Raw genomic sequence first — 18838 nt, 5'->3', positions numbered from 1 at the left:
GGCGCACCACAAAGCTAATCCTAGGTACTATTCACATCTGCAACGGTTACTTCCAAAAGCGCGTGGATAATTACTAAGCAGAATTTTTCAATCTGAGTAGCCTCTAAAAAAGTAAGAGTCCCTCCTTCAACAACGCTGAGAAGTGAGAACTATGTCGATATCGACATAGTTCTCACTGGAACAGATAGCCCGCCCCGGCAAATCGTGAAAGCCGCCAATCGTTCTGCTTTCACAGGAGTGAGAGTAAGTGCGGTTAAGCACACACATTTAGACATTTTCAACCACATTTGAAAATAAAAAGCTGGTGCAATGAGTTCGCGTTTTTGTAAAGACATTTCTTATATTTGTACCGCGTTTTTCTCCCAAGTACACGCCTACGTCATGACTGGCTGGCTGATTTCGGTCGTCGTTGTTCTGTCGATAGACGAACCAAGTCAACTCATCGAAAACGAACGCGGAGCAGTGCCACTTTTCTGCTCACTACAAACGAAGGCTTATGTGCACATTGTAAACAGGAAAAGCCTATAAGAATAAAAAACATGCTGTATTTCAATACTAATAAATAAACCAGGAACCGCGTACACTAGCACAAGGTCACGTGGTAGACATCTTAAGCAGGTTCATGTTCTTGCCGCGTGCGGCGCCAAAGGTCATCTTTCGCGACTTTTAGTTATGAATTAAAAATATAAATCCACGTTTTATGAGGAAATTATGGCTCGTTTTAGACACTATGATGTAGAATCATTCCATCAGCGGGGTTATCTCGATTCATGTTCTCAGCGGTTGTCTGTGCCTCTAAAGACCATTACACACATGAGTAAGGAAACAATATAGAAGCAATATGTGGTTTTTATGCCCCTTAACAGCATGCACCAACGCTACATCCTCTCCATTCAACCCCGCAAGTGATCCTGTCGCACCGGCAGTAGGCTAACGCGATTCGCCTATTCTGACACCACGGCATATACACCAGACTACCTCCTAGCGGAGCAAATGCAGTTGCTGTGAGTTGACGTTTGTGAATCCGTGTAAGTTATGCACTTGTAAAGCTGAGTAAAGTGAGCCTTACTTGTTGTGTCTGGACGAGCCTGAGCTCCGATTCCGTTAATCTGCGATTTCTCTTGGCAGCGTTGAGTGCGAGCACATGATCCTTGCTTGTGAGTCGGTGAATCCGTGAATATGATTAAACCCTGGCGAGTGTATATCCGTGAGCCTATTAGTTAAAGCTAGGTTGCCCGAGTCTGATTTCGGTGTCTCTGAGTTTGAGTGAGCGTGGCTGTGAATAGATGTCCTTTCACCCCTTTTTATTTATGTCTCTCTTATTTTTTAGACTAACAGCCATTCGCTCTGTACTTTGCTTTAGTATTGCCTGTCGGCTTCGGTCATAATGAGCAAGAGTGAAAAATGCATATCACCGCAAATTAAGATTGAATTGAATTATAATTTCAGCGCACGAAAGACACCTACTACGCAAGAATGTGGGACTCGATGGCTACGTTCAACAACACTATGACGGCTACTAATGAAGACGGCATAAAAAGAGTCCGCGAGTCCGAGGGTAACTACGCCTTCATAGTGGACACCACGAAGATAAAGTACGCAACACAGAAGGCGCCCTGCGACCTCGTTCAAATTGGCGACACATTCCAGCCTTCCGGTTACGGCGTCGTTGTGTCGCACAAGTCACCACTCAAGTAAGGAGCGCTTTTTGCATTTGCTGTGAACTTCGAGGTGGTTTAGAAGATGTGTGCATGTCAAGGCTGGCACACCTCCACAAATAAAGCTCCTTGTGCGAAGACGCCCTCTTAATCAGCCATATCAAGTTACGTAGCGAATATTTGAAAGTATGTGTGCGCATCCGCAAACGTTATAGTGTAAAGTGTGGATAAATAATTCGGCCATTTTTGCCGGAATAGAAACTATATGCCAAAAGTGAATTTCAAATAATATGGCGTCATCAGATAATTGTCATCAGGTAATTAAAAAAGCGTGATGCACTGCATGCAAAACTTCATTACTCACTGTCCACTAGGGAGGAAAATGTGGTGGGGCAAGTGGGGCGTACCTAAAACATGGCGAATGTACTAAGCTAAGCTGATTGCAGCAAACGTAATCTTCTGCGGAGGTTAAAGTAAAGGCTTCCTCAGGCACCTGGGTAGCCCTCCTGCATTTCGAAAGCAGTGAAAACATCGTCCAAGGTAAACCAACTGCTGTCGGAGGCGGATTTATGGCTTTATATGGCATCAGACACCAAAGCTGTGACAGCGCCAATGACGTTTCGAAAGGCACTTGCCATCCATCATCACTTACTCTATTTACAGCTGAGCAAAAAAAAAATTATTCGCTACATTTGCTTTCAGTTCCAAGCGATATAGCGTCGGTCTTTGACTTAAGTCACGTGCCAGCAAGAATACGCACTCATAGGAATTCGAATTGACGTCGCTACACTGATGTTATTTTTTGTCAGAGATGGCGCTGAAGCGAAGCGATCCTAAGACCGCTAGAGCAGGTCGTTTCTTGGCTGAACATTCTAAGTTTTCCTCTGGATACTGCTCGTATTTATCATTGCGCACGTGTGAAGACAAAGACCACTTATTCCCATTATGTCCTGTACAACTTGAACGCGAAGCATAATAAAGACACTGCTGCACCATAATTATCTGTTCCAGAAAAATACTGGACGTCACTATAGCCAGGCTCCAAGAAGATGAAGAACTTTACGCTGTGTATAAGAAATGGTTCGGGAAGGAAGAATGTCATCAGCCAGAACAAGTAAGACCATGTTTGCTGTCCTTTACCACCCTCTCAAATGAAGCGAATGTCAAGTTGTTGAGGCCTATTTAAAAGACGAATTCTATACTGGTGCGTGCGTGTGTGTTATTAACATTTAGGTCATGCCAAATGGTTATTTTCATGTTTTACTTGCCAAGCCGTCTTGATTACGGATGTCAAATTAATTAAAACTGCAGGAAAGAATAGCGCCTAAAAAGTTATTGCCCAAGAGACACGGCAGCAGACAGCCGCGATTTAGCAACAAATTCAATCGCATTGTACTATCAAGAGCGTGAATATCGCAAAACCCTTCCGTATGTGCAATACCGTAAAATGCAGCCAACCAAATTATGCCGGAGACAACATTTATATTAGCAGTTAACAAGAGGAATAGCATAACAAAATTATGGGGTTTTACGTGCCAAAACCACTTGCTGATTATGAGGCACACCGTAGTGGAGGACTCCCGAAATTTTGACCACCTGGTGTTCTTTAACGTGCACCTTGAAAAAGACTTGAGAAATTTTAGACCGATCAGCTTGTTGTTCATTGCCTACAAAGTATTTACTAAGCTAATCGCAAATAAAATCAGGAACAACTTAGGCTTCTGTCAACTAAAGGACCAGACAGGATTTCGTAAAGGCTACTCAACAATAGACAATATTCCGACTATCAATCAGGTGATAGAGAATGGTTCAGAATATAGCCAACCCTTATATATAGCTTTCATCGATTACGAAAAAGCGTTTTCGATTCAGTCGAAACCTCAGCAATCATGCAGGCATTACGGAATCAGGGTGTAGACGAGCCGTATGTAAAAATACTGAAAGATATCTATAGCGGCTCCACAGCCACCGTAGTCCTCCATAAAGAAAGCAACAAAATTCCAATAAAGAAGGGCGTCAGGCAGGGAGATAGGATCTCTCCAATGCTGTTCACAGCGTGTTTACAGGAGGTATTCAGAGACCTGTATTGGGAAGGATTGGGGATCAGAGTTAATGGAGAATACCTTAGTAACTTGAGGTTCGCTGACGATATTGCCTTGCTTAGTAACTCAGGGGACCTATTGCAATGCATGCTCACTGACCAGGAGAGGCAAAGCAGAAGGGTGGGTCTAAAAATTAATCTGCAGAAAACTAAAGTAATATTTAACAGTCTCGGAAGAAAACAACAGTTTACGATAGGTAGTGAGGCTCTGGAAGTGGTAAGGAAATATATCTACTTAAGACAGGTAGTCACCGCGGATCCTGATCATGAGACTGAAATAATCACAAGAATAAGAATGGGCTGGGGTGCGTTTGGCAGGCATTCTCAGATCATGAACAGCAGGTTGCCATTATCCCCCAAGAAAAAAGTGTATAATAGCTGTGTCTTACCAGTACTCACGTACGGGGCAGAAACCTGGAGGCTTACGAAAAGGGTTCTACTTAAATTGAGGATGACGCAACGAGCTATGGAAAGAATAATGATGGGTGTAACGTTAAGGGATAAGAAAAGAGCAGATTGGGTGAGAGAACAAACGCGAGTTAATGACATCTTAGTTGAAATCAAGAAAAAGAAATGGGCATGGGCAGGACATGTAATGAGGAGGGAAGATAACCGACGGTCATTAAGAGTTACGGTCTGGATTCAAAGAGAAGGGAAGTGCAGCAGGGGATGGCAGAAAGTTAGGTGGGCGGCTGAGATTAAGAAGTTTGCAAGGACATCATCATCATCCTGGTTACGCCCACTGCAGGGCAAAGGCCTCTCCCATACTTCTCCAACTATCCCGGTCATGTACTAATTGTGGCCATGTCGTCCCATGCCACAATTAGCCACAATGCCACAACATGGCCACAATTAGTACATGATCAGGGTAGTTGGAGACGTATAGGAGAGCTCAAGCTTTCTGTGAGAAACCTCTGCACTGGGTGACGTCATTGCTAGGAAGAAACGTCTGACCGATGTTGAGATCGAGCCGGTATCTTCCAGCCTACAGCACAGAAGCCCAATGCTCTATTAGGCCACTATCGCACGCATGCTTCTCTCGTGCCAAAGACGCTCTTTGAAACGCTTGGTGCGTGCATTCCGTGCCAGTTACTCACATTCTTCCCTGGGAACAGCTGGCGTTTTATGACGCGGTGTTTGACTGCATTGCGTTCGAGATCGGCCCACGTTTTCTGTTAAATATATACAATGCGGTGGCACTCTGCTTATATGGGCATCGCGTTAAAAATTCGCATCTTTACCCCTGAGCACAGGAAGATAGAAATAAAAGCCGAGTAAAAAAGATTATCCAATATAAGAGGCATAAAAATTTACCCATAGCAAGTATGCGGCTAGTTCGTATCCACAGTCCCGAGCCCTTCACACTCACAGTCAGCTATTATAAAGGAAGTAATTAAAAGGTAACTTTCGCTGACTGTCGATTTAGGGCATAGCGTACGTTACTCAAGAGAAGCCGCGTCGCTGAGTTATTGTTGGTTGGCGCGTCCCTTCTGAACTGATCAGGGTGCCGTTCCGCTGGAGGTGACCAAGGTGGGTGGCTGGTTCGTCATTCTCGGTGCCGGATTGGTCATTGCCGTGGCCGTGGCTGTGGCTGAGGTGTGGTGCAAGTCCCCCGCCAAGCCTAAGAAGGAAAAGAAGCCCAAGGAGCCAAAGGAGCCAAAGCCTAAGAAGGAGAAGAAGAAAAAGGACAAGAAAGAGAAGGACGACGAACAAATCAAGGCAAGTCTGTAGTGCCGAAGGCAGGCACGTACCCAGGATTTCTTCTTCGAGGGGGGGGGGGGGGGCAACCCCAGGTAACTTTTCTATGGAAATGAGGGGAGGCGGGTACCTTTACTAATGCAAATGTGAATAATTCCCAACGTTCGCCATAAATACGCGTCAACCAACAACATGGAAATGAAAAAAATTTGAAGACGCTTAAGCTTCGCCTTTAAGAGTGCAACGCGATAGCGTTCAAAGACCCTTTACTGCTTTTCATGCTTCCCGGCAACTGCAGCTTATGTAACCGTAACGTTTACCGGGAAACTCTGGCTATGAACGCCATGCACGAAGGCGAGCTTTCTGGTAGAAACACGGCCTCTTGCGTTAGTCCATCTCCTGCTTTCGTTTCGTACTTTTAATATTTCAGTCTGAGAATAGTTAACATAAAGGACATGCGATGTGGGTGTTGTTGTTTTGTTTTGTTTGTTAATTACATTTGTTTGTGTGCTGCCGTTCTCAAACTTACGAGAAATAACTTTGTAAAGAATGAAGGACAAGATATGAGCAACTTTGGGGGTAGAGAAGTGGTTGGTTATGCGTGGTTCAGAATTTGGTTCGACATTCCCTATACCCAGGCGACATCCGACGTCGAACGCCATACGCCGGATTTTATGCAACACGGGTTGCTTAGCACAATCGCGTTAATAAGGTGTATCTCACAGCTGCGCCTGTGAGATGCGCGTCTCCTTGACTTGGCAAACAAGGAACCACATCAAATGGGCTCTCTCCGGGAAGAAGCGCAGGAACAGCACTGTCAATAAAAAGTAAACAAGCGAAAGTGTAAAATGAAGATTTCTAGTAGCGTTTTTTTTTTATTAGCTCGGTAGGAATTATAGAGAAATATATATTTGCGGAACAATCACAGTTCTTTTGAATCCCTAGTTTACTGCTCTATCAAGTGCCAAAACCGACACTTATTGTTATTAGTGAAGTTGCGTAACGACGCGCGGCCACCAGTCCCGTACAACCACGTAGAGCGCAGGACGTCGCGGCTCTAGACGTATACTGCGCCCACCGCCGTAAGGTTGGAAGAACACCCACATAAGCACAGCAGAGAAGTGGCTATGTCAGGTGGCTCGACTGATAACTGCAGAAGCGTCATCCAAAACACGGAATTATTCACCGCTTCCGGCAGCGTTTTCTCTGCTTCCTTTTACAGCGAAGCTCTTAGTGCGGGCCCTGTGCAGTCGTTTCCCGACTTCGCTAAAACGGAGCCACGTGACCTAGCGGGAGAGGAAAGGAAGAGCTCAACAGGGGAAAAGGGGTAAGAGTGACCCCTTTCCCCTGTGAAAATGCAATGTTAAACGCGAATCTTACACTGTTGTCACACGGTGCGTTTTGGGCGATCGAGCCAGATCGGCATCGAACTTATCAACGATTGATTCCTCCCTGCCGCGAAAGAAATGCATGTTGTGCTGGTGTTTTGCGGCGAACGAACTGTACCCAGCGATTGAAACGCGATACCAGGAGCGCGTGGCTGCCGGCACTTCTTCGCTGGCGCAAGAAGCCCCGGCAGCCACGTCAATCGTCATACCAATCCAACCAATCATCAAAACGATTGTAGCGCCCGCATCTCCAGTAGCGGGCCTTGCGCCCAATATAGAGAGCTTTGGATTAGTGGTTCCGCACATTCCATCCCAGCTACAACTATGCGGAGACCACGAGGAGCGAGTACTCCTGAGAAAGAAGCTGCCTACCGCAAAGGCGAAGTTGAGGTGAAAGAATGGTGAAACAAATTATTTACGGTATAGACTACTTCCGAAGTTTGACTTCCATAGTGTAACACTCGGTGTAACTAACATAGATTTGCTGTTCGATCACGTTAACGGACTGGAAGGGGTGGTAATTTTTTTTAAAGAAGTTGATCCATATATATTTTCACAAAGAATGGTTAAATTGGTAAATTTTCGTTTTTCTTCCTGTTTGGCTTTTGCCTCGGCTCTCTCCCTTAGTAAATCGCTTAATTTATCAACTCCTTGCGACTCTTGTTTCCAGTTGCCAATTTTGCACGAAAAGTGTTGTACAATTAGCGAAAAACCAGACGAGGTAACGGATTACAGTCATATTGCTTATGTGTTTAACGGTTATGGCAGGGTTTGATGATGGACGCTGTTTCGAATTATTTTATTTTCCATCTGATCTAGCTTATATCACAGGTATATTGTTCCGAGGATCTGCCAGTGTCTTGGCGAGCCGTCACTCGAGAAAATAATGAAGAAAAAGGAAAAGGTAAAGCAACTGGCGTTTTCATCGGCCGACTACAGCTGACTACGAATCCCTATCCTGGTCCCTGGGTCAGTCTGAACAAAAATGGCTGAACTAACGAAGCAACAGTGATGCGTATGACCTTCGCGATAGATGGTCACACTTGAACGTATCTCGAGCTAATCGCGCGGGCACCGGATCGGTGACAAAACTAGCCTTCACACCCCAGGAGATGCCGATAACTGCCACGCCAAAGGAGTGAAATAGGCAGGAAAACTTCCGAATAGCTGTAAAGTCTCGAGATTGATTGGAATGTGTGTGAGGAGTGGTGGCCTGGGTGGGAAGTGGGGGGGGGGGAGGAGGCGCTTCATTTGGGGGGGGGTCTGCCCCCTTCCCCTGGGTACGTGCCTGGCCGAAGGACAAATCATTCCGCGCACCACAGTTTCATATATGGATAGCACGACTTATTGTTCTGATGGGGGAGTTGTCATTAACTCATGCCTTGGTCATCTTTTTGTTAGTCGACGTTCCTCTGGGAGAACTGGCTCGTGCTGACCGTTCTTAAAACAGAAGAGCTACAATGCTAAGCCTCCTGCAAGTTTATCAAAAATATGTAGCGTCAATTTCGTCATTGTGGGCACATACTGGGACCTTGTTCGTCAAGCCTCGTACTCCTGAATTGTCTCATGGTCATAAAAGGTGCTGCGTCAGCGCCTACATAACTTGGGTTCTGAAATCAAAGGGTCTTGCATACTTGCAGAAGGCAAGTGTGCAACTCAAGGTTCTTGCAGAAGGCATACCAAGCATACCAACGAGCTTGCCCTTAAACCCTCTTATGTTGCCTTGCTTCCTCAGTGAGCCGTCTGCTCTCCAATGTTCTCCTGCAACCAGTTGTGGTATCTGCCCTTCTAGTTCGGACCTTATGCAACGCCAGCGCTTGTCCTGTTCTTTTCCTTCTGTCCGTGTCCTTAGCGCGGTTTTCTACCATGGATACTTTCTCTTTTTTTTTTCAAACAATAAAGTCACTCACAGACAGTCAAGCACGAGAAGTGTGGTACTCAGTTTCGGAGAATAATTTTCACTGCAGTCTCTTTTGCATTCTGCTACTTTGCCCCCACTGTCTGTAAAAATTAGATGCATCTCCACGCGCAGTGTCCCGCAACCCGTTCCTTTTTGCATAGGGAACATAACCATGTGACGTTAAGCAAGAAAAACAGTGCACTCGAGTGGGTCAAACCTTGCTTGTCTCGTTCGTATGCGCTGTTTTTCAAGGCCAATTTTGCGACGTGTCCATGAGATGCCTTTAACGGTGCGCAGGAAGAAGGCGTGGAGACGCAGCTCCTGCAGCCGGGGACAAACCCAAGCGCCTACACGGGAGGCTACGTGGGAGGAGCCGACCTTACCATCGAGGAGGTGGGCGAAGAAGAGGAGGAGGACGAGATGGTCAAGGTCTGTGTATGCAGCAAAGTTATAACATGTACACTGCCTGAATTTGAACACCAGACAAGCGCCTTCACAGAGGACGAGCCGGTCCCATCATTAATGGGCCCTTAAACCACCCAGAAGTCGAAATTTAGTTGTGGTGTTGCTGGTGTGCACAAATGCAACGAACACATAGCCGCGAGAATTTCGAAACGCGGCCCTCGCTCGTTTCGCTCTTTCCTTCGCCACGCTCCGTTCATCGGCTGGTCTCTCCTCCTCGCCGAGTGCTCCTCCAAATGTACCGTGACATACGTCATCGCTGACGCGCTTTTCAGAACGCCATAGAGTTTCATATTAATATAACTAGAGGGAAATCTGGCGCTGCGATTGTTCAACCATCATGGGAATGATGGGAAGTACAGGCCACGGATTGGCATTCTGTTGACTGGCAGACTAGTCTACAAGTATTTTCTGGCAGTTTTGGTTTCGCTCCAAGCGCAATTGCTATAACCTGCAGTGGGACAGTGCAACTCAAAGCTCTCTGCCTTTGTTCTGTTGCTCGGAGTGGCGATAGCGCGCTGGACCAGCCGCTGGGACGATGTTTGTGTCGTGGTGTGGTGTCGAAGCCCTGACAAGAAAGCGACGGCGTCGTAAAGATTGAAAGACTATGATATGACCACTTGAACCTCGGTTTGTTAAGCGTGTTAGGTTGGCGCTGTAGCGTTACGTGCTTTATGAAACTTCAGAATAGAAAAAAGAAGGCACTACTGATACAAGACATGGACAGTTGTACGTCTAGTGGCTTGACAATCAAATTTTATTGAGGGCTTCATTGTGCATAGCTCGTTTATGTGCTCATTAAAATGCGTGTTTTAGGACTTTCAGAACACAAACGTGGTAGGAAAGGTTGCTGCTTCCTGGCTGTAGTCTAGTGTCGCAAAATGGGTAAGTGCAAAGCCACGCCATAACGCTTCGGAAGCGGTACGTCCACATAAAATACAATGAAGCATACTCGTAGGAGGCCTCAAGCATCCCTGCTAGCAGTGCAGCAGATGTGCTTATAAGTACTTGACTGACCATATATGCACGGTTGTTATTGCTGTTGTAAAAAGAAAGAAATAATTATTCTCTGGCTTCGAATCGGGAACAGAATTGCACAAGAATGCGTACTCTGGTGCGTCCTGGTGTGAATAGTAAACCGTGCTTCAATCTCAAAGTCATACAAAGCTGTGTCAAGCTGTGTCAAAGTCATACAATGTAACGTGCTGTGCATTATATAAGACACTGAAGAAATAAAATGAGATTTTCTGTGTGAGATTAGAAGGACTGGCGAGGCTTATACAGTACTGACTAACGGCCATGTCCTCTGCTAGAGAGGTCTTCCAGATAAGAAGCAATACGGGCTAAAATGGGTTGGATCGCATACGGCAGACATTGTCACCTCCTGACTGGAAGCTTACCATAATCGTTGAAAAGGAAGGTGTACAATTGGTGCATTTTACCAGCACTGACATATAGGGCAGAGACTTGGAGACTGATAAAGAAGCTTAAGAAGCAGTCAAGGACTGCGCAAAGGGCGATGGCACTAAGAATCTATGCATAACGTTAAGAGACAGAAAGAGAGCGGTTTGGATCAGAGAGCAAACGGAGTTAGCCGATATTGTAATTGACATTAAGAGAAAAAATGGAGCTGGGCAGGTCATGTAATCAGCAGGTTAGATAACCGTTGGACCATTAGGGTTACAGAATCGGTAGAAAGAGAAGGGAAGCGCAGCCGAGGACGGCAGAAGACTAGGTGGGGCGATGAAATTAGGAAATTCGCGGGCGCTAGTTGGAATCGGTTGGCGCAGGACAGGGGTAATTGGAGATCGCAAGGAGAGGCCTTCGTCATGCAGTGGACATAAAGTAGGCTGACGATGATGATGATGACGATTGTGATGATGATGATAATGATGATCAGAACAGCGGTGAAAAGGTAGGATATTTATCTCAATTCCCCGCACTAATATATGGGAAGTACGATGCTAAACTAGTAGTTACTATTAGAAGCCTTTTGGAAAATTAAAATACTTGTTGAGCCGCGCTTCTGCTCATGTAAAGGACGAAATGCAGGCAACAACGGTGGCGAGGCTTCTGCTTCAGTGAAATAGTCGATTCCGACAACAGAAATATTGACACGCTGGCTATACAATTGGACCATTAGCCTTCAAAAATATGAAACAACAGCAAACAGCTTCGTTGTTTTAACAGTGTTGCAAGTTTTGCAGCATCATGGAATACTTTCTCATCGCTAAACACAGAGCAACTTACTATTATATTCACTCGAAAGAATTGCACGTCATTAATTTCGTGAAGCTAGTGGCTTGTACACCCGTATCGAAATTGTGTACGACGTCATGCCACGGTAGTGTGCCTCAGTAAACAGGTACTAAACTATAGACAAGACGTTAAAGGTCAGTATGGCATTTTCTCTCTCTCGGCTTGCGAAGTAAATATGTGCCTAACATAAGCGATTGCAGTCACCCACACGAGAGTGCTACTACCGTCGCTCAGGCCACTGTGATGTAATGCATTTCCAACGCGCCTGCAGGTTCCCATCGCCGACGTGGAGAACCTGACTGACTCGGCAGATGACAGCCGTGACATCACGCGCGACGTGACAGCTGACCGCATCGTTCCGCTGGCCGTGAACCCCCTGGAGAACCACCCGGAGATAAAGTCCATCGACCACAGCCCCGTCGAGTCACCCAAAGGGGGTGGCGGGTACGAGAGCTCCGAAGTCTAGGAATCCGCCGTTTTAACGTTGCGAAAGGCCTTCTCGTGGGGACCCGCAACCAAGTCGGAGAGCGATGCCTTTCCAGCACTGCCGGTGTGTCGCCGAGGGAGAAGGATGGGAGCACTTAACTGCTCCTGCCGCGACAAAAAAAAACAGAAAAAAAAACAGTCCCGATGCGGTTAAGCCGGCTGACCGTGAGAGCCGTGGCTGTGACCTAAAGGAGCAACATTGTTTTGACGCAGCATACGCGATACGGAAGATATGCAGTCAAACATGCACCGAAAAAGATGTAGTGACAGCTGCACCTCGGTTCTGGTTGACTGCAGCTTGTTCCGTAACGGCGTACTTTGTAAACATGGTCCTGTTTTTGTTTTTTTTTTCCGGTGTCGTTCTGCTATCTCCCTGTCGGGTGACGCTACGGCAGTCAAAAACAGAACGAATTAGGATCCTCGCCCTGAGGCGCGCACTGGTGGTGAAGGATCAGACGAAAAGGAAAGAGAAATTGAGAGCGTTTCCTCTAGGCTCAACGACACGACGACATTGAGTTTTCTCCCATCAGATTAGGCATTCGCGGGAACACAACAACTTGCGGTATTCATGCTTGCAGTGTTCCCCAAAGCAACAGCAGTGGACCTACAGAAATGGAATGTTGGTGGAACTTAAGGAGCAAATTCGTGGGGCTAACAGGCCTGTGTATCGAGCAGAGTACAGAACTGCTGACTCATGGTGCGTACAGATTTAGACAACGAGAAAGGCAACAGTAGAGAGACGCTTCTTACCCACATGCTAGAGAAAAACGGTTGTATCAAGCAGCCATTATTGAATGAAAAAATTTGTGGGGCAGCAGCAGGGACGGCCGCCGCTCAGGAGCAACGCACACTGCCACTTCTTAGGATGGTTACAAGCCAAACGTGTCCATATCCCAGTATATTCGTGCAGTGCACTACCTTCCCGACGTACAAAGAACGCACACATTCAGCGCACTATTAGACATATATGTCTTTTGGCATAGCACGAATTTTTGCACCCGCTCCCGGAGACTATGTCCGCACGTTCGGGGAGTTAGGGTTGCTAGCTAAAATGGTACTGGTAACCTCACAGTGAAAAAGAAGCCACCTGTGGCGACAATAACACCGACTACCATGAGAGACGCCGTGCATTTTCTTGTGTGTGCGTTTTTCTGCCGCCTTGCTTCGAACGCAAGGATAATCTACGCTTGCTTAAAGTTATGAAGCTTGTCTTAGCCAAGAATTCACAGAAGCTTGAAGAACGCCACGCAGCTATCAACGGGTGGCTTCTCGAAGTCAAACGTCAAGGGTGTATGCAAATTAAAGAAGCTTGCGCGGGGAATTAAAGCAACACCCTTTTGTATATCGTTATTTGGCATGGCAAGAAAAGATAAACAACACGGGCGTAGCCAGGCGTAAATCTTTATGCTGAGAGCGCGTGTTATCGAGGTTGAAATTAAAGCCAAGATGAAGAAGAGAAAAGCTAGTAGAAAGGAAGTGAGGAATAAATGTCACGGTCCAAAAACATGACCGATGTTCTTTCCAAAGAGGATTGAACAACAGCAGTAAGCACGTTGACTTCAATTCTATTTTCTTGAACACTGCTCAATAGCTTCTGGCTGTGCCCACAATATCGCCAAATTTTGTCGATCTTTTTAAACATCTTGCGTAGGACCCACAGTACTTTTCTACAAAATTAGAAGTTCATCAAAGAGCTGCACCAAGCAGCAACACAGCAAACAAAGAACGGGCCGTTTACTTTCTACACGACTGTTCTCTAAACCCGATTAAGTCATACGCAATCTTCACGGCAGTGATACATTTTCACGTCGCAAAAAAAAAAAAAAATAGTGATGACAACTCCGGTGTTGCCCACAGGCTGAACCTATATAGGGTGTCCCAGCTAACGTTAGCCAAGCTGTTCAACTAAAAAAGAAAGAAAGACGGTGCAAGGGTGCAAGATGCGATCGCAAGACGTACGGTGCTCGACCTCTGATGACCGAATACCATAGGTTTAATAACTGCATCTTGCAACGTGTTTTCTAAATCTTTGTTTTCACTGAACACCTTGCCTAACGTTAGCTGAGACACGCGGTATAAAAGAACCTCACACCCTTCGACCTATTGGAACACTGGGTGATGATGATTTCTGTGCGAAATTTTTTCACCACTATACGGCATTTTTCTGCGCCAGCGGAGGTAGTTCGCGTCATACACACGTCACAATAAACCCGCTACCGGCGTCCTCTAGATACGTGCATCCACAAAATCTCCTACGGCCGTCCTGTTATATGGTCACGTGACGCCGGCGTATGCTAGCGTGTGTCGCTTCCGTAGATGACAACTGGCATAGCCCTGTCTATCGCTGGCTCCAGAACGCTACAAATTCGGCATCGCCGTTGCAGGCGCTGTGTGCACAGAGAGAACAATGTGTAGTGCGTTTTCCGGGGGTGCTGTCAAAGGGCCCTCCGAGCGTCGGCCCGCGCGTGTTTAGCTGGCGCCATTTGGCTCCCCATACTCTGCCTGCCTGTGACATCATCTATTCGCGCGAATCGCGCTGGCACATAGTTTCCGGTACCGCTTTGCTTGCTCCGTGGTTGTCGCCCCGATTGTCGACTGAGTGTTTTCTTCTTCGATGCCCGCAAGGGTCGCAGCCATTGGTTATTTGGTGACGCTCGCAACCGGTGGCGCTGTTCACGTTGCCCGTCACGGCGGCGGCGCCCATGAGCACGCTCTGCTCAACTGTTGCACCCGCTGTACTGCCGTGTTCCGAGCGCTTGCCTCGTCGCGTGCTGTTTGCTCAAGCGGCCGCACGGAGGCGCTGCCTTTCGTGCAGCGGCCATCGTGGTACGCGTTAGTGTGCAGTGATACGCGACCATATTTTAGAGGTAGGTCTTCATTGGCGGGTGAGTGCGAATCATGTGTCATTGTGCCACCTGTGCATCCATATAAAGAAAACACCCTAGGAGGCCAGCTGATCATTCGTGCACGTCAAAAGCTGTGCGCCCCTATTGTGCTGCGTGAACGTTTCGAGTCTACGTAACGAACCTCGTGGCCCCCTCCCGCGCAGAGACCAAAATTGTTCGTGTCTGGTGCAGTGGCTCCTTGAATTTCTTTCCTTGCTCTTTTTCTTTCACCCCCGCCCCCTTTCTTTTCTTCACGTTTTTTTTTTTTTGCTGTGGCAGACATCTAGCGCAAAAAAAAGACAATCCACGTCTTAACATTGGCATGAGTATACACTAATTGCGAAACGGGTAATTGCACGTTAGTTATGGCTTCAACGTGGCCATGAGCATCTTACCATATTGGTTAACGACGACACACACGCTGCCATGTATATATCCGAAAGCCATCGCGATGAGTTGTGCGCATTGGTGGCCCCTGCGCCGGGTCGCAAGCAAGCACCGTCTGCAATGTCAGCAACCCTGTCAACTCCATATCCGCACACAAAATTACTGAGATTTCCTTTTCGCAAAGAGTGAACGCTTTCCGAAATTCAATAAAGCATTGATGTGGCCTAGAGCTTCGTCATAAGCTGCGCATTGGCATAAGACAACAAATTTGAGTCAAACAAGTCCATTGGGGATTATTCACTCCACGTGCCAAATCGCTGCGACTTTTCAGCAAGCGATGGTAGCTTAGCGAAAAGTAATGGAGGGACAAAAAAAAACAATGAAACAGACAAATTTCTTTAATGGAAAAGAATGCCTCTATCTGAATCAGCCAAGCTTTTATGAGCCTGCACCCTTCCGTGTACGATTTTCTTCAATTCACTGTCTTTTAATGCAGCGTCTCCCTGCGAGACGACGATGTGACGCTGCCCACACGCGCCTCAAATAGTACGCATGTCGATGGGTGCCCTGTGAACAAACATTTGATACTAGCGCCCGTCCTCGTCAGTTTCATTGTTTTTCGGTGTCCTTCTATTACTCTGCGCCAAGCTAGCATAGTAAGAATGCAAGATTAACTAGCCCAACAGCTAATCCTCCCGATGCTTTGTGTTCGATATTTTGTTAAAAGCAACATGTGTCTGTGTTTCGTATTTTGTATTTAAGAGAGGCCGATATGAACATGCCAAAAGCATACGAGGCCGCGGTTCTAGTACTTTCACATGAAACGCATGCATCTGTACTCCTCCAACAACAACGCAAAGATGTCCAATAAATGCTAATGTTAGCATAAGATTGGCTCTCTGTATAGCTACAACGTCTCGTATTTTTTTTTTGCATTTGTGGCTCCAAAGTAATTATGGTGTGCATGTGGGTAGATAAAAAAAAAAGTAGCGGCGAAAGAAACCCTCAGTCGGCACTGACATTACTGTGACCATTTTGACTGCATTGTTTGTGTTCCCCGTTCTTGCCGAATTGATACTCTGCTCCTTCTGAGTATCCTGCTCATCGTATATCGAAAATAGCAAGGAATAGAAGAGAATCACGTAGCTTATTCTTTTTTTTTTTGCCAAGCTCGGCGGAAATATTATTGTTCTCAAGAAAACTTATGTACCATCGTAAACTTATTTCAATTCTGCGTAAACCCGTAAATGGTTTCAAAAATATCAAATTTGTGTGCACAATACCCTGGCATCGTTTATTGCGAAGTCCCTGTGGTACTATTTCTTGCTTGCTAAAAATTCTTCTCCTTATCTAAAGTATCTGAAGTATTTGAACAACGTTAGCATAGCTCATTTTTTCTAAGAATTCAAAATCTGGCGAACTGTTTTTAGAATCGAATTAGAGCTAGCAGTGTTATCTTTTTTTCTTCTTTTTGCATCTTTCGAAAACGTCTCTTTGTACACAACTTGCAAAACAATGACCTACCTATGTGCAGAGTATTGTGATAAGCTAATAGCATGCAGAAATCACTGTTTGTACTTGGACTAGTGGAATGTCGATTCCGCGCACCCGTCATCGCTTTCCACTCGCAAGTACCATCAGGAAATGATCTGACAACCGGTTTAGACAGTCTCATTTGAACACTGGTGCAATTTAGAAAATCACATAGGAGAACAATTCATGATGTGAAGTGTGTTTATACAGTGTACCCTGTAACGCTGCCACCAACAAAGGTCCTCTTGATGTCAAGCAAAATGCTCTTGTGGCATTTTTGTCCCGAGATCTATCTATACTTCGCAGATGTGGTTCTGTTCGGACTGCTCAAATGCGTCGCGTAGATCGTTGGCAGTGACCGCTTGTAATTGGCCTCCAAAGCAAAGAAAATGTGGGCCAGTGCATCCTCGGCACCGGGGATGCGGTCGACGTGGCACTGTATTCGAACACGTTCTGCAGTGCTGACCAACCTATTAGCTTAACGAAGCGTGTTCTATGGTGGCCACAGATTTTGTTACGTGTGTGTTGTTGGTTTTTGTTTGTTTTCTTTTTTATTTCCCAGTGTACAACCACGTCGATTTTCTCTCTACATACAGACATACATATTATACATACTTATACACATATATCTTAGAATGCAAGTCGTGCATACCGTGTATTACTATTCTGATGTATACCTGTATATCGCGTACGTGAGGGTTTGCCATGCTGGGACGCTACGACTTTTGTAAATGTTCATGTTTCTCTCTGTAAATTTATAAATGGCATCGGTTTTACAAAAATAAAGTGTCCCCAAATGGGCTCAGATGAATTATCTTTCTTTCGTCTCGGTAGACAAAACCACAGAAAGTTTTCGGTGCAAAGGTGCCTGTTCTTTCTCGTTATCCATGAAAGCGATGCAAAGCAAACATGCGCGCCACACGAGGTACACTTTCGCTATACCCGTTACGCTATGTATGTGGACTGAGAAATCTTGTATACAACATAATTTACATTTAAGCTTAGGTTGTCAGAATGGTCTTCGTTTTCTGAAACATTTCCCAGCGTTTTTGCGTCTTAGTTTAAGGACACCTAATTTAAATGCACAAGGCGCGCAATGAAGCAGTTATTTCTGGAGATACTCTGCATTCAGAATTGCAGAATATCGTGACGCAGTGATATCGCGAAAGAAGCGCTTTGAGCAGATTGCCAGACGAAAGGATAAGACGCAGTGCTAAAAGCTAAAATAAACCGCGAAGACTGGAAACGATGCCAAAGATCCTCGTGCGTGTTCTTCCTTTTTCCCCACGAATTCAAATCGAAGGTTGCCCAGCAGTACAACCGGTCATGCTCATGCGTTGGCTTGCCGACATCCATCAGTCAGGTGCGATGGTGGGTGCCAAGGAGGAAGATAAACAAGAATGACCACCTAGCCATCTCGCAATACGCGAGAAGAGCTACAAAAGTGCGGGCGGCGGAGGGGAGGGGGGGTTACTTTGGTGGCAGCTTCGTGTCATGCGGTCCTCGGATCCTACTTTGAAAGCGATCTGCCTTGGGTACAGAGTTTAGGCCAGCCGAGGGCTGATAGCTTCGTGTGAGCTGTATTATCGCGGCTTAGTTCGCATTGAAGCGCTGTACGCCACGAAGAGCAATTCGCTCGCTACTGCAACCGCTCTTCCCCATACCACGTACCGTTCTGACAAGGAGTGCCCGCTGTCATCCAGTGAGCAGTGTTCATGTTTGCCTGCGATCGCGTGACGCCATGCTTGTTAATTCAGTTAGTAAGAGAATGTTCACAAGTTTATATGGTGGATAAAACTACTATCCTTACTTCGTACAGCAGATTAATAATTTGCTACGACAATCGATGCTTCGCCTTACGGGCGGAACTGCGACATTTGTTTCTTTCCCTTCAACCGCTAAAAGAGCTCATTGCCGTACGAATAGGGCGGCAGTAACATTGATAGCAATATAGCGAAGTGTTAGACAACTACCCGAAGCAAGAATCGTAGTTTTATCAGCCGTATAAATTGCAGTACACATTCGCTTACTAATTATATAATCAAGCATGGTGTCACGCACGCACAGACAGACATGAACAG

At 46.1% G+C, this 18838-nt stretch overlaps 2 protein-coding genes across 5 annotated transcripts in view; one reads left to right on the top strand and one right to left on the bottom strand.

Annotated features, from left to right (window-relative positions):
* LOC135920194 (glutamate receptor 3-like) overlaps positions 1 to 12300 on the top strand; it is a 52044-nt gene extending 39744 nt beyond the window's left edge. For both annotated transcript variants that reach the window (XM_065454354.2, XM_065454353.2), the window contains 5 exons: positions 1450 to 1694; positions 2670 to 2772; positions 5263 to 5478; positions 9043 to 9174; positions 11738 to 12300. In XM_065454354.2, the coding sequence (XP_065310426.2) occupies positions 1450 to 1694; positions 2670 to 2772; positions 5263 to 5478; positions 9043 to 9174; positions 11738 to 11932 (891 nt within the window). In that variant the 3' untranslated portion in view covers positions 11933 to 12300. The remainder of the gene's footprint in view (positions 1 to 1449; positions 1695 to 2669; positions 2773 to 5262; positions 5479 to 9042; positions 9175 to 11737) is intronic.
* LOC139057194 (glutamate receptor 1-like) overlaps positions 1 to 18838 on the bottom strand; it is a 235920-nt gene that overhangs the window by 93902 nt on the left and 123180 nt on the right. Inside the window, exon 1 of one of the 3 annotated variants that reach the window (XM_070535004.1) lies at positions 15233 to 17521. The exons of the other annotated variants lie outside the window; for them this stretch is intronic. Within the exon in view, the coding sequence (XP_070391105.1) occupies positions 15233 to 15284 (52 nt within the window). The 5' untranslated portion in view covers positions 15285 to 17521. Of the gene's footprint in view, positions 1 to 15232; positions 17522 to 18838 lie in introns of those variants that run through there. 3 annotated transcript variants of the gene reach the window in all.

Source organism: Dermacentor albipictus, chromosome 3, assembly GCF_038994185.2.
Source record: "Dermacentor albipictus isolate Rhodes 1998 colony chromosome 3, USDA_Dalb.pri_finalv2, whole genome shotgun sequence".
In the NCBI taxonomy this organism is placed as follows: domain Eukaryota; kingdom Metazoa; phylum Arthropoda; class Arachnida; order Ixodida; family Ixodidae; genus Dermacentor; species Dermacentor albipictus.
This window is presented reverse-complemented; position numbering and strand designations above follow the sequence as displayed.